This window comes from Nestor notabilis, unplaced genomic scaffold, assembly GCF_000696875.1.
Source record: "Nestor notabilis isolate BGI_N333 unplaced genomic scaffold, ASM69687v1 scaffold14302, whole genome shotgun sequence".
Classification (NCBI taxonomy): Eukaryota; Metazoa; Chordata; class Aves; order Psittaciformes; family Psittacidae; genus Nestor; species Nestor notabilis.
Genome location: NW_009917986.1, coordinates 5157 through 18706, shown reverse-complemented (window position 1 = coordinate 18706; position 13550 = coordinate 5157). Strand labels below are relative to the sequence as shown.

The 13550-nt window shown below is 37.0% G+C and overlaps 1 protein-coding gene across 1 annotated transcript in view; it reads left to right on the top strand.

Annotated features, from left to right (window-relative positions):
- Positions 1 to 3771, top strand: part of MOSPD2 (motile sperm domain containing 2) — a 21324-nt gene extending 17553 nt beyond the window's left edge. The window contains exons 9-13 of the mRNA XM_010009500.1: positions 273 to 369; positions 1074 to 1170; positions 1875 to 2004; positions 2882 to 2984; positions 3500 to 3771. Coding sequence (XP_010007802.1) covers positions 273 to 369; positions 1074 to 1170; positions 1875 to 2004; positions 2882 to 2984; positions 3500 to 3646 — 574 coding nt within the window. The 3' untranslated portion in view covers positions 3647 to 3771. The remainder of the gene's footprint in view (positions 1 to 272; positions 370 to 1073; positions 1171 to 1874; positions 2005 to 2881; positions 2985 to 3499) is intronic.
- The last annotated feature ends 9779 nt before the right edge of the window (positions 3772 to 13550 follow it).

The following is a 13550-nucleotide window of genomic DNA, read 5'->3' as shown; positions in this document are numbered from 1 at the left end:
CTGTGGCAGATGGTCACAGCTCCTCCAGATGGAAGAAGTCAAGGGCAGTAATCAGCTGAGGCAGCTAGATCTGCTTGTGCTCATGAGTCAACCCTGAGCTTCACTACAGAATTTCTGCGTTTTATTTTCACAGCTTTCTTCATGAAAAACTATTTATAGTGACTGTAGCTGCAGGGTTGAAAGTATTTTATTTTCCTCTGTGGTCATATTTTTTCTATGGTATGTTGTATAGATAATTTGAAGAAACTAATTCTCCTTAAATTTCTTATTAGCCCAGCGGAAGAGCTATATTTTGGATCCAAAGAAACCGGAGAGAAAAAATGTTTGATAGTTCTCACAAATGTCACTAAAAACATAGTGGCTTTTAAGGTAATTATTTTATATGTGGCCTCGTTTACTTCACTAAATGTGTAACTTGTTTTGAGTAAGGAGGACAAAATACTATTAAACCCAATTTTCAGTCTAAATTTTCTATTTTGTTCTGATGTTTGGAGCAGATAGAAGAAATCTGGCTGAATTTATGCCTATTATGTACCACCCTAAAGAGGGTAATCAGGAATACAAATCTTTGGAGCACTGACTGAAAAAGAGCTATGGCAGTGGTTACTTCTTTAGTGAGAGTCTAAACTTCCTGAAATGCTCCAAAACGATGCAACTTAATCTGCAGATGTCACCATTAAAGGAATCAATGCAGTTTTATTTGCTTCAGAACTGAGTTGACTTGCATCTTGATTTGTTTTTCCACCCCACCTTTTGTGTTCTCTAACTAAAGTTTCCATACTTTCATATTAAAAATTTTAGCAGATAGTGCATTTGATATTCTTGGCTCTTTTTAAATATGTGTTATAAAAGAAAAAAAATAGCATACGCCAGAAAAGAAAAGATAGAAGTGGTTGAGGGAGAGGAAAAATTGAAATATCAGTGTCTGATTACTCCTACAAAAGAAAATATTTTAAAGACTGAATATTTAAGCTTTTGGGGATTTTAGTTGTTGCAGAGTGAAGGAGGTTATGAAACAATCATAGTTCGTACATGCATTTACTATACGCTTGCTTAGTATTTCTTGTTCATAGGTGAGAACAACTGCTCCTGAAAAATACAGAGTTAAACCCAGTAACAGCAGCTGTGAACCTGGCACATCACTGGATATCATAGTCTCTCTTCATGGTGGTAAGTAAAAGCTTATAATAGATTTTTTTCAGAAGTCCGGGCAAGTTTTAACAGGCTGATGCTCTAGATGCTAACCTTTGTATGTGCTTGCTGGGGTTTCAGACCGACAGACACCCATGTCTGCTTGACTGTTGTATGGGAATGTTATCATTTGTAAAAAAATCATGGGTGTCAGACAGCATTTGAGTAACTGCCTGTGCTGATTCACTGCTCCACTTAGGCATAAGCAGCTGTTGTCTGCAGCCCATTCTGTTTCTTGTTTTCAAAAAGAAAAGGCATAGTGGCAGGTGCCTCACTTGTGCTCTGTTATAGTGGGAGTTTATCTGTCATAAAACAGTTCTCTAAATTGTTGCAAGTTCAGGTGAATTTGCTGGAGAAAGCGTTTTTTACAAAATCCTGGGTTGTCCTTGGATCATTTAGATGAAACTAATTCTGTAAAATTAAACTAGAATTTGAGGAAACTATAATAAAAATTGTTGAGCTTCAGAGAATCATTTCATTATTTTTATTTCTAGCCAGTGTCTGATGTCCTGCAATAAACGTTTTGTTGAGGTTTTTGTTGATTGTTTTTTTGTATGGGTTCTTCTTGTTTGGTTGGTTGGGGTGTTTTTTTCCCAAAATTTTTCTATAAGCTGTGTGATAATGTCATTTTATCTAAGGACACTTTTGCTTTTTTTTTTTTTTTTTCTCTTCTTTGAGGGCAGGTTTTGCAGCATCTCTGCAGGATCGTTTCCTTATCATGGCAGCAGAAATGGACCAGTCTTCTGGAGCAGGTGTACCAGAACTGACGCAGTTTTGGAAAGAAGTCCCTAGGACCAAAGTGATGGAACATAGGTGAGCATACGGTTTTCTGCTGGCAGCAATTTTATTTTAGCCATTATCATTTAGCTGATTTCTAGCATTTGCATATCATAATCAATGAAGGATTCTCCAAACCCAGTTGTGTGCTTACAGGCTGAAGTATATTGCTGAGGCTTCTGCTCTACTGATTAAACATAGATTAAAAGTAGTCGAGAATATAATTATTGTCTCTTTAATACCATATGTGCTGCAAGTACTTTATCTGAGGAATCTACTTATATTTTATTACACATATTTCTCCCTTTTTTGTTTTGTCTTGCTGAAGAAGTTTTAGCATTTCTCTTTCCCGAAAATAGAAAAATGTCACAGCTTCAATTTAACCATTTCTTTAGCAAATAAATTCATCCCATGCTGATTGATTTGCATGTTATTAGAGGAGCTTCTGCTTTATTTTATAAATTGTGTGGGACTCCACTACCTTCAACTGTGGCTTGAAATTTTGTTCCTGCGTTTTCAGTTATAGAAAAGGTGGACTCTATTAAAAAACATTGATGCTAAGGTTTAAAACAAAAAGAAAACCTTTAGATTTTGTTTGCTGTTGGATAAATTGGTAGTAAGTATTTGACTGACTAGTCCAGTACATCCTGTGCTATGAATTTGAAATAATACATTTTAACTGAGCATGCAGATAATTTTGATCTTGTTTTCTATATCAAAAGCTGTCAAAATGTAATTGTGGACTGAGGAAGCTTTTTCAGACCATCATTGCAATAGTCATTTAGAAAACTAATCAACCAGAACAGATGATAAAACACATATAATAAGTGTTAGATGGACTGTTTACTATTAATTATACAATGTTACATTAAATTTATGATGTTTGGTGCATATTTTTTTCCCCTTTTCACAGGCTCAGGTGTCATGTCATAGAAAGTAGTAAGCCTTTTTCCCTGATATTAAAAGAGAATGCATTGAATATTCCAGCAAAAACCAATGAAGATTTACATATACAGGTAATAATGTATTCCTTTGTCCTGAATATTGAACAAAATATGATACAGGTAAAAGAATTTGTACTAAACCTCTTTGGTACTGTGTAAATTACACTATTTTAAAAGCTCAGCAACAGAAAGTAACTAAAGCTGTGATAATGATTTAATAATATTGTGAATGGTTATGTTTTAATAAAACACTGTTTTCAATGCAGTTTGCTCATTCCTTTTGTGTATATTACAGATCTGGGGTATGAGTGTCTTTTGGTTCCTAGTATAAAGATGTCACCTTCTTGATGTAGGTGATAGGGACTATCCATAACTTAAAATTTGAAGTTCCTTTAGTGGAATTGGTTCCTGAATTATGTAGTGATAAAAAGGTATCATTAAGTGCACTAAGAGAAGTCTTCTTGTGTCCCTATGTGTGTATGTTCCTTCTCCCCTCCCTGCTTATAGTTACTGGCTAAATAACTCTAAATTAACAAGTACTTTCATGTGCAATAATTCTAATTAAATGAAACTCTTTCTGTTTTCAGCTAACTCATTTACTACAAATTAATAAAAGACTTCAAGAACAGATTGATCGCTGCCTCTGGTTCCAGCAGTTGTCAATTGTTTTATCATTACTCTCAGTTACTGTTGTTGCCTTCTGCTTCTACCTGGTGTATACCCAGAGAAGCTAAAAAGAACTGCTGTGCACTGGATGTGCTTGCCTGTCATGGCTGGTTGGAGTGGAAGAGATTGCCGTGCTGCACTCAGATTCTGGACCTGCCATAATGAGGGTTGTGAGCCCACAACAATGAACGATGATACAATTTGCTGGGGGGAAAAAAAAAAAGAAGAAATGAATGACCAGCAAAGGAAATTACTGAAAGATGACACTTGGAACATGGCATTAGGAAGATGTTAGAGCTAGGACCTATTTTCACTGTACAACTCAATAAATACTACTGAACTGGAAGGAGGAAACCAAATACACAATAATTTAAGACTGTTCAGGGTTTGTTTTTTCTCTAACTACTTTAAATACAATATTTAATTTTTTTCATCATGTTCATTCTTACACTCTGAATTGCTCTCACAGAAGTTGCAGTCAAATTACTGTATTCTAAGGTTAACCTGTTCAAGAAAATTTACAGAAATGATGTTCTACAGGCAGATTTTTAATACAGTCTGTGCACATGCATATATAAAGGAAAATATTTGCTATTACTGATTATTTTGGTAATTCAGGCTCATTTCTTTCATTGGTTGAATTCCTTATTTTTTGTGCTTTTTATGGATGCAGAGTTCTCGTAAATATTTCCTACCAAATAGCATACAGTCATATTGACCAGGAATATAACCCTTGTTTGATTCCAAAGATATTAATGAAATCATCACCATAAAAACACAATTGCTATGCTTTATTTGTTTGTTTGAAAGCAATTCTTAGTCAAATTGTGGAAAAAGTGTGAAAGTTGACTTTTGATGACCCATAATTGGTTCATAAAAGGCTAATACATAGTCAGTGTATGAACTTATCCTGAGATGTGCAATATGCTTAAATTACAGATGAATTTATGAAAAAAGCAAGTCAAGTCATAAAGCAAGGAAGATTAAATACTGTTCAAGGCAACATAAAAGTGTTATATCTGCCGTTTCTCAGAAACTGGTGGAAGTGGTATATGAAGCTAGTGAGAACTACTAACAGGATTCTTTGTACTCATTGCTGTAAATATGTATATTAAAATGATAAATGCTTAAAAAGAGACTGATGGTATCTTTCATACATATAAAATTTTCACTCTTGATGAGGTTTAAATATTTAAAATAATTTCTTTACTAGAATTAATTTTTGCTACAAATTGGCTTTGTAACAGATCATTTAGTTTCAATAGACGAAGAGATTATTGAGGAAAAATAAAGATCATACTCTGCTTCTGGTTTTGCTTACAGTATCTCTCCAGTGCACTGTAGATGTAGTATCATTTCTAGAGAATAGATAAGGGCAGTTTAAAAAAATGCATTAATAAACACATTAATAAAGCAATGATACACTTTCTGAAAAAGTTAACATGTAAAAGGCAAGGCTACAGAACTGTTTGGTGCACAGACTTCTTTTGTAATTTACACAACCTTTTACCACATCTGCACTTTCTTAATTTGTCACTGTTGCCATTTCTGTTCAGTTTGTGTCTCAGTATTTTGTTTTCTTAATGAGTTGGCAGCTTATATCGTTCACTGCTTACTCAGAAGCTGTTATTTAGATTATTTTCACGTGCATGCAACTCACATGCTTTGCTTCCCACAAAATGGGTTGTTGTCTTGTTGAGAAAGGTAACAGTAATTTGTAACCTTAAAATAATAATGACCATGCTATTAAAATGTTGATTCCTTAATTTGAGTGGATTGAATAGCACTTTACTGTAAAATTGCAAGAAATATATTCTTACAGTCTTTGCCAATATGAATATTTTAATGTTTTGGTGCTTTCATATATTTTCAGTATTTTATTACTATGTTGGTATTTTCTTTGTATGACGAATCAGATGAACATCTTTTCTATTTTAATATGTTTTAGAAAAATACAGTTACAAAATAAATATAAGGAAATATGTAGTTTTGAATGTTTAGTCTTTTAAAAATAGCTGCATGTCCTGAAGCTTTTGGTTTTCTTACTAGTCTGCAGATACTTAAGATGAAGGATGAGTCAACCTGGTAATGACCTATAGTAATAGAAGTTGAGATGATACTTGTCAGACAACTGTAAAATAGGTGATCTATGAATTCTTACACAGAGTGCCTAACATAATAACATAGCACATGATACTGGCAGGTGAACACCACCATGGCATGAATGATGCACAATACAAATATATATCTTGGTAAAAGCGTTATTTAACATCACGCAGTAAATGAAAAAAAATACGTAAGAAGAAAAAATAAAAAGGAATGGCAAAGTAACTTTATTTTTAAATAGAAATTGACAGTAGTCTACTTTTTGTTTTTCTTCTCTGAGAAGGTTATTTTTTCTGTCACCTAAAACATACGGTGATCCATCAGTATTTTTGCAGTTTTCCCTTGTTAGTAGTTGCAGGTTTTGCTTGCCAGCCTTTTGAAGCAGAATTCAACCAGTCCATTTTGGAAGGTTTTGTGTCTAACACACTGAAGTTACAGAGTGCACAGCATTCATTTGATATGATACCCAAAATTAGAGAATAAACAGAAGATTGTTTTCCAATTTATTTTTTTTTTCCACAGTACATGAGACTTAGTTTATAAAGCTGGGGCAGTTTAGAACTTGGGCAATTCACAAAATAGGATTTGATTACATTATCAAGATACAAGATTTAATTTTCCTTTCCCTCATTGTAGATTGTCAGTTAATCTTGGCTTTTACAATTAAGAGACAACAATGACTATAATCCTAAATACTAGCAATTTCTGCTCCAAAAGAGAACATACGCTTTTCTTAGCAAGCAATTTTTATGCCCAGTTCTTGGGTTTTTTACTTTATTAAGCAAAAGATTAGATTTAAGACTTCCTAGATAGTGCTTTGTTCATCGTGTATTCCTCTATTTAGAGAGTTTTACTGTGGGATAGCTCTGAACCATAGGCGTTCCAGTGGCACCATTCACATTGGCACTCATGTTCATCCTGAAATTATTTACTGTAGTTCAATGTTACAGTGTATTTGAATGCTTAATGGGGCCCCATCTCTGGCAGTGTTCAAGGCCTGGTTGGTTGGACGGGGCTGGGAGCAACCTGGTCTAGTGGAAGGTGTCCCTGCCTATGGCAGGGGGGAGGAACTAGATGATCTTTAAGATCCTTTCCAACCCAAACTATTCTGTGATTCTATGATAAAAGTGTATTTTACACAGGAAGATTTATTCTTTTAATAGTAAAGGCAGGAATTTTTGCGTAAGGATGCAGTCATATTGGGGTTTTTAAATCAGATGCAAAACCTAGGTATTTCAAGGAAAAAATGTGGGATTAGTCTAATTGGGGGAGGGGGAAATCTTGGTTATAGCATTTTAACATACCAAATAGGGCCAAGAGAAGGGGGGTTTAATTGCCTTTCTATTTCATCAGTGATTCCCTGCTGTAACTGATTTGTCTTTAATGTTTACATTTAAATTATATCAAACATCTGTCCCTGCTTCAGGATGTCAGTTTATGTGGTTTTGAAGAGTGCATTTTAAATCACTACGCTGTCTTGGGGATCCTCGTACTTTGGCGTAGTTGGTCTGGCAGCATAAGGGCATAAACGCTGTTCTGTTAAGAAGGAGCAGTGTTAATTCTTTCTTTTTCTATGGCTTTGTTGTGAAAGTGGACATTCAGTCAGGATAACAGAACAAATTTGAAAATTGACCAAACAAACAGCACTGTTTTGTAAAGCACATCACAGGTGACTGTAAGAGTTCATTGGTTTAGACCTTGTAGTAGTTCCGTAAGGTGGTGTATCCAAGACACGATGTGCCTATTTGCAATCTACGTATTAGTTTAGGATCAGCTAATCACTTCTAATTAGCCAGGAAGAGCAGGTTAAGTGCTCTTTTCTGAGGTCAAAGACAACATTTTAAGTCGGTTTCTGAAGTGCATGGCTTACTGTTCCCTGAAAGATTGCTCAAAGAGGAATTACTGGCTTGGTATTACGGCAGTTGCTACACTTGCATTACGTACATGTTAACGCAGGTAAGTGATGATAAGTTAATGATTCAAATTACTGCTTTTCAGTGTGCTTATTGGGCACACTTCAGCATCAGCAGCTTCTAGCTCATGTTTCCTGTAGCTGGTGAGAAGTGTAACCTCCTTCTTTGTTTTCTTGATAATTTCAGTCCCACTTTTCAATTCAAACCTCACTATTCTTGCTTTTAACACTCTTAGAGTGAATGTTTACAGTAGTACACATGGACACAACTTGAAAAATAAGGCGCAGAAAGCCCACCTCTCCAGAAGCATGGCAGTGGTGAGAGGTTTTCTTTCTTTCTAGAGGAAGTGTGTGAAGTTCCACATAAAGTACTGAAATTCCCGAGTTGTGTGAGCAAAGAGTAAGCAGCCTGCCAGATTTTTCACACCAGGCATCTCAGCTCCTGGTTTAATTCATTTGCGAGACTGGTGCATCAGCCTACCTATTTGGCATGCTCCAAGTCACTTCTGTTTTCCTGAACAGTGAAAGAAGCGCTGGGCTAACAGCTGAAGAGTGCTTGATTATTGAGGTATGATTGCAGCTAGCAGCACTTGTTTTTTCAGATTGCAGTAGGCAATTCATTCTGACAGTATTGCTGAAGTTAATAGTGAAGTCCAAACACAAATCCCTTTAGCGGAAAAAAAAGACACAGCTATGTATCAGTTGGCAGTCATCGTAGTCTTCACCATGATCCAAACTATAGCAGTAGCCCAACCAAAGGACTGCTACATTCTCCCTAACACCAGCTCAGGGTCTCTTGATTTGTTAGTAATACTCGCTCTGTTCTATTGTAATTCTCTTAATACCGGTTGTGCTATATTAGCACTGTACTGGAGTTGTTTGAAATGTCAGAAAACCTGAATGTGAGAAAACACCCCTTCTGTTTATTTGTCTTTTATTTTCGTTGGTCAGCAGTAGAATGTATTCATTTTATTTTACTGTCACTTGGTGGTTTTCCCCAAAATACTTTTGGAGGGTTTGCATCCTGCTAAAAATATCTTGCTAGAAGGATGTTAAATTATGTGTTCTTTTGTCTTGATTAGCCCATGAGGTATGCCAGCACTTGATGGTGATTCAGATGGCAAGAAGCAGTGATTTCCTTGAAAGTATTCAAGGGGTTTTTTTGTGTGTGTTTTTTTTTCATTTTTCAAAAACGTGAAACCACTGTCCCTCATTTTTTCCTATAGTCCTTATCAGACCTTGCTCCTGAAGTAGGTACACCTTCACAAACTTACTTGACTGAGGAGCAAAAGACTTGGCCTATTGAAGCTTACCACAAGGAACAGTTGAGTATGTACCTTCTGTTACAGATCCAACTACAAATGGCAGGTTGCAGCTACTCATGTTATTCCAGTACGTATATGCATACTGTGAAGTAGCCATACAATAAACTGATGTTGCTGCTTGATGAGAAAGTAAGTGATAAAGATACATCCCATACACCAGTTGTATCCAGAAAGTCAGGAGGGTAAGGAGGAACAATACTACCTAATGAAGTGCTCTTCCCACCACAGGCTATGTGATCTCTCTAGTGAAAGTGTTCCTCTAATTCTGGGCGCAGGAGAGGGATCAAAAGGAATTTTTATAGGTTTTGGTTCAGATCTATTGTGGTTTCCTTAGATTAGCAAAGAACTGCTTCAAGAGAACTCAAATCCAAGTCTCCAGTATCAGTCCCACCATGGCCAACATCCCATTTTGTGTTTATGATGAAATCTGAATTAAGATATACTGTAAGTAATATGATGTAGTCTTACAAATCATGTGTGGTGTTTGATTATTCAAAATTACAACTTTCTTGTATTTCCCTAGCCCTGTATCTGTTGAAATCACTGCCAGCTCCATTTTTGACAGCTTGGAGCTGTATGTGAACACCTGTTCTTCAAGCCCCAGGGAAAATGTCAGAAATGAGGAACACCATTTAAATAAATATAGATTACAACAGTAGTGTGAAAAAGAAGCATGAACAGCATTTGTTAAGCTTTTATTTTCTAGAATGCTAAAACTGACAAATTGCTGAAAGGATACGCGAATCTGGGCAAACACCACAGATGCTTCATTAATCTGCTACACTAACACTTACAGATTGATGCTTAACCTACTGGCATCTTCATTACTATAATCCCCATGCCCTGAAGTGAATTTTCCTGTACACAAGTAGCATTTATCATATTGTACTTTTTTTTTAATTTAATTTAAACTTGCAGCTGATGGTGATGACTCACACAAAGATTTTGTAGTGCTTTCTAAAAGTAAGTAGCACTTTCTTCTGGAGTTCAGTTTAGTGGGATTTGTTCTTCAAAGTGGATGTGAAAACATAGCTTCTCAATCCAGTCTGGAATTAGGTGGGAGACCTCAGAAAAGCAATGCTCGTTCAGTATGAGTGGTGAGGCACCGGAACAAGTTGACCAGAGAAGCTGCGGCTGCCCCATCCCTGGAAGTGCTCAAGGCCAGGTTGGACAGGGCTGGGAGCAACCTGGTCTAGTGGAAGGAGTCCGTGCCCATGGCAGTGGGGTTGGAACTGGGTGATCTTTAAGGTCCCTTCCAGCCCAAACCAGTCTAGGATTCATGCTAGTGCATTGCAGATTTTAAATACAGTCCTGAACAAATATGTGTTGACGCATATGTAATCCTAGATCTTGCTGTTCTACCAGACGTTGTGATTGATCCGGCACTACTTCGTGCCCCTCACGCTGGATGTGTGTTGGAGTTTGTATTAGGTGCTAAGTCTTTTTTTTCTAGCCCATACTGAAATACTCCAGTAGTCCTGTGCTGGCTGTCCCATACTGGTATACGGGTGGTGAATATGGGGAGTTCTGAGTCTTCAGAGAGAGCATCCATTTACCCCAGCAAGTTCCAAAATTGAGGAGAAACTGCAAAAGCATCAGAGGAAGAGCATCTAATTCTTTTCACTACTTTGGGCAGATGCATCTGCCAGAAGTGTTTTACATCATAAATAAAAAGTGAGGTAGCCAAGGAAGGAGCTGTATCTTGGTTTTGTCTGCTCTAAGCTGCATGTTCTAAAACCAAGCAGACAAACAGATTTTGTGCTTTCTCCTTTTTCAGTGAGATTTACCTTCCATTAACTGTTGCACTTTGGAAATATACCTGGAGTTCCTTCATCACGCAGATACTGTCTCATAGCAGTCTGGCCCAATGGATGGCAAAGTTTGCAGATATGCAACATTAAAACAGGAATATGCCTCCTTTAAATAATTCTCCTTGCAATTATTTTCTTTATTTGAAAATACAATGTTGATTTTGTTATCCCTAGTAAACTGAATAACGTGTGGGAAAGAGACAAGACACATGATATCGTAGAATATCTTGAGTTGGAAGGGACTCTGCTAATTAAGGTATTAGAATTTTTAGAATTGCAAAAAATTAGAACTTGCAAAATACAGAGGAGTTTTAAGATCATGATACACTTATTACCAACTTTGCAGCAAAAATGCATCTTCTAGTGTGGCTATTGCTAGTCAATCATGTGCCATTCCTCAGCAAATCCATTCTCAGTCCTCAGCTCCCTGTCACTCTGGAAAATATTGCAAATTGACACAATCTTTAATTTTGCAGGCAGAATTAAGAATTAAGAATCAGGCCAAATGGTTTTGTATATGTTGGTGATTCAGTGTTCCCAGCTTCGTCTCTGCTCTTTGAATAGTGGTCAGATTTATTTTCTACATATGGTAGTATTCGATGCTGTGGCTCAGGTCCCTTTAACTTCTCTTTTTAAGTACATTTAAACTTGCAAAGAATAAAGAAAAAATACAGTCATCTTCCAGTTGGATTAGTTGCTATCTCCCGGGTGAAAACTTCATGGCTAGCTTGCAGTCTACTCAACCAGGAGAAGATGAATTTCCAGAGTTTCTTTTTGAAGTGTTCCCACTGCTGAAATTCAGGGAGCTGTTTATCTTCTTATCAAAGCACCTGTTTCTTTGGTAGAGTTTGCTTTAGCAAAACAGGATTGCAGTCTTTTACTAATGAAGTATTCTTATCTTCTGCATTAGGTTGCTGCGCATGAATCATCAGGAATGGGAGACGTGCACGGATAAGCCTCCAAAGAAAGTAAGATGCTAACTCAATTTGTAATAGCAGACTCTTTAGGATAGGTGTTTGAATGATGCCTACAGTGCATCCTCCTTCCTAAGGGCAAACTGCAGGTAGCTGTCTGGAGGAATGAATCCTTTCCCTCCTTGCTTTACTCAGCATGCTTTGAAAAGATGCAGGAGGGGAATGTCAGGGCACTCAGATTTGAATACCTTCCCTGTGACAGTACTGTAAGTTCTTTCTCCTATGAGAAAGCACTGATATTAAGTGAAATTATGCATTATTTCAAATCTCAAATGAAACATGATTCCATTCCCTGTTATTTCCAGCAGCACAGTGCAAGGCTCTGGGTGACTGGTAGGTGAGATGAGTTAAGCACAGTGCAAGAGACACTCTTACTTTCCTTTGAGTCTACAGATATTTTCCCAAGTACCATTTTGCCTGCATTTGTGAAATTTCCTTTTAAAAGATGCCCAGTAGCAGATGTGCTAGTCTGGTCCCTGTGCAGGGTGTATGCATCACGTGTCTGATGGCCTTATGCAGAACTCAGGCACAGGTTTCCAAATTCACACAAGTGGGGCACAGGAGTGTCAGACACCTTCTTATTTGTTGTGTACCAGCATAAATTAACTTCACTGTCCTCCTGGAGCAAATGAAACACCCTCCAGGAAGCGGTAGTCACACACAAAAAAAGTGGAAATGCTTTGGTAGCCAAATTGAAAATTGCTTTGATCCTTACTGTGAAAATGTTGTCTTGACATCAGTCCTCTCTATGTAATGGCGGGCAGATGTACAGATGAATGCCCTTGGAGGTAGATTTGGCAGCTCTCAAGGCAAAATACATGTTAGGTGTTTTCAGCCATGTTCATAAATGCAAGGGTCATTCTTGCCAACCTGTCTGGGCCAGTGGACAGGACACCTGGCTTGTGCTGCTCTGAAAACACAGCCTGGCTTAACCAGAGGGGTAGCGGCTCTTGTATTGTCTCCCAAACAAATTTCAGCCTGGAAGTGCAATGGTGCTTCAAATAAAGCTCTGTCATGCCAGCAAAAATGGCATTCATACATTTGTAACACTGGAATTTTTTTAGGCTGAATAGTGACTGGAACTCGAGAAGTAAAAAGAAAAATAGAGGAATATTTACTCATCAAATCACCAGTTTTATCAGTATTTTCCTGATATCAATGAAGAGACTGACTAGATACAAAACCTGTTTGCAGAGGACTACAATTTTGGTTGCAGTGTATCAGCTAAAGAAAAACAAGTCACACAAAACCTATAAGTACTGCAAATTGGATTGATGCAGAAGTCTTCTACCTATCTCAGCTAAAAAGAAAATACTAGTAAGTAGTAGCAACTATCAGAACTGGTTGTGCCTGTACCAACACTATTCATGACCAACTACTGATACGAATGGCAGTTTTCAATTTTAAAATAAATAAAGTACAAAACAGCTTCAGTTGCTGAAAAGAGATGTATGCCTGAAACTGCTGTTCTTCTTGAGTGAAGAACTTGGTACCAAAAAGTAATCTCAACCATATTCTTTGAACTGATGACCAAAGCTGTAAGCAAATGATAATTCGAGTTTTTTATTCTATATTGAAACATCAGATTAAATATTTTTAAGTTAAAATTTGTTGAGTTAAATGTCTAAGTGGGTGTATTTCTCCTCCAGGAGATGTACAGAGTTCTGCAACATCAAAAATGAGTTGCAAAGTCTGTATCTAGAGACATACTTCTTTGCGGTAGGAATGTATATCTTCTTCAAGGCTAGGGATATATTGTGTTGTTACTTATCATGGGGTTTCCTTCCATAATGTATCTGAAACCTCATAGCACACTCTGCCAGAAGCTGTGGAAGAAACTGACA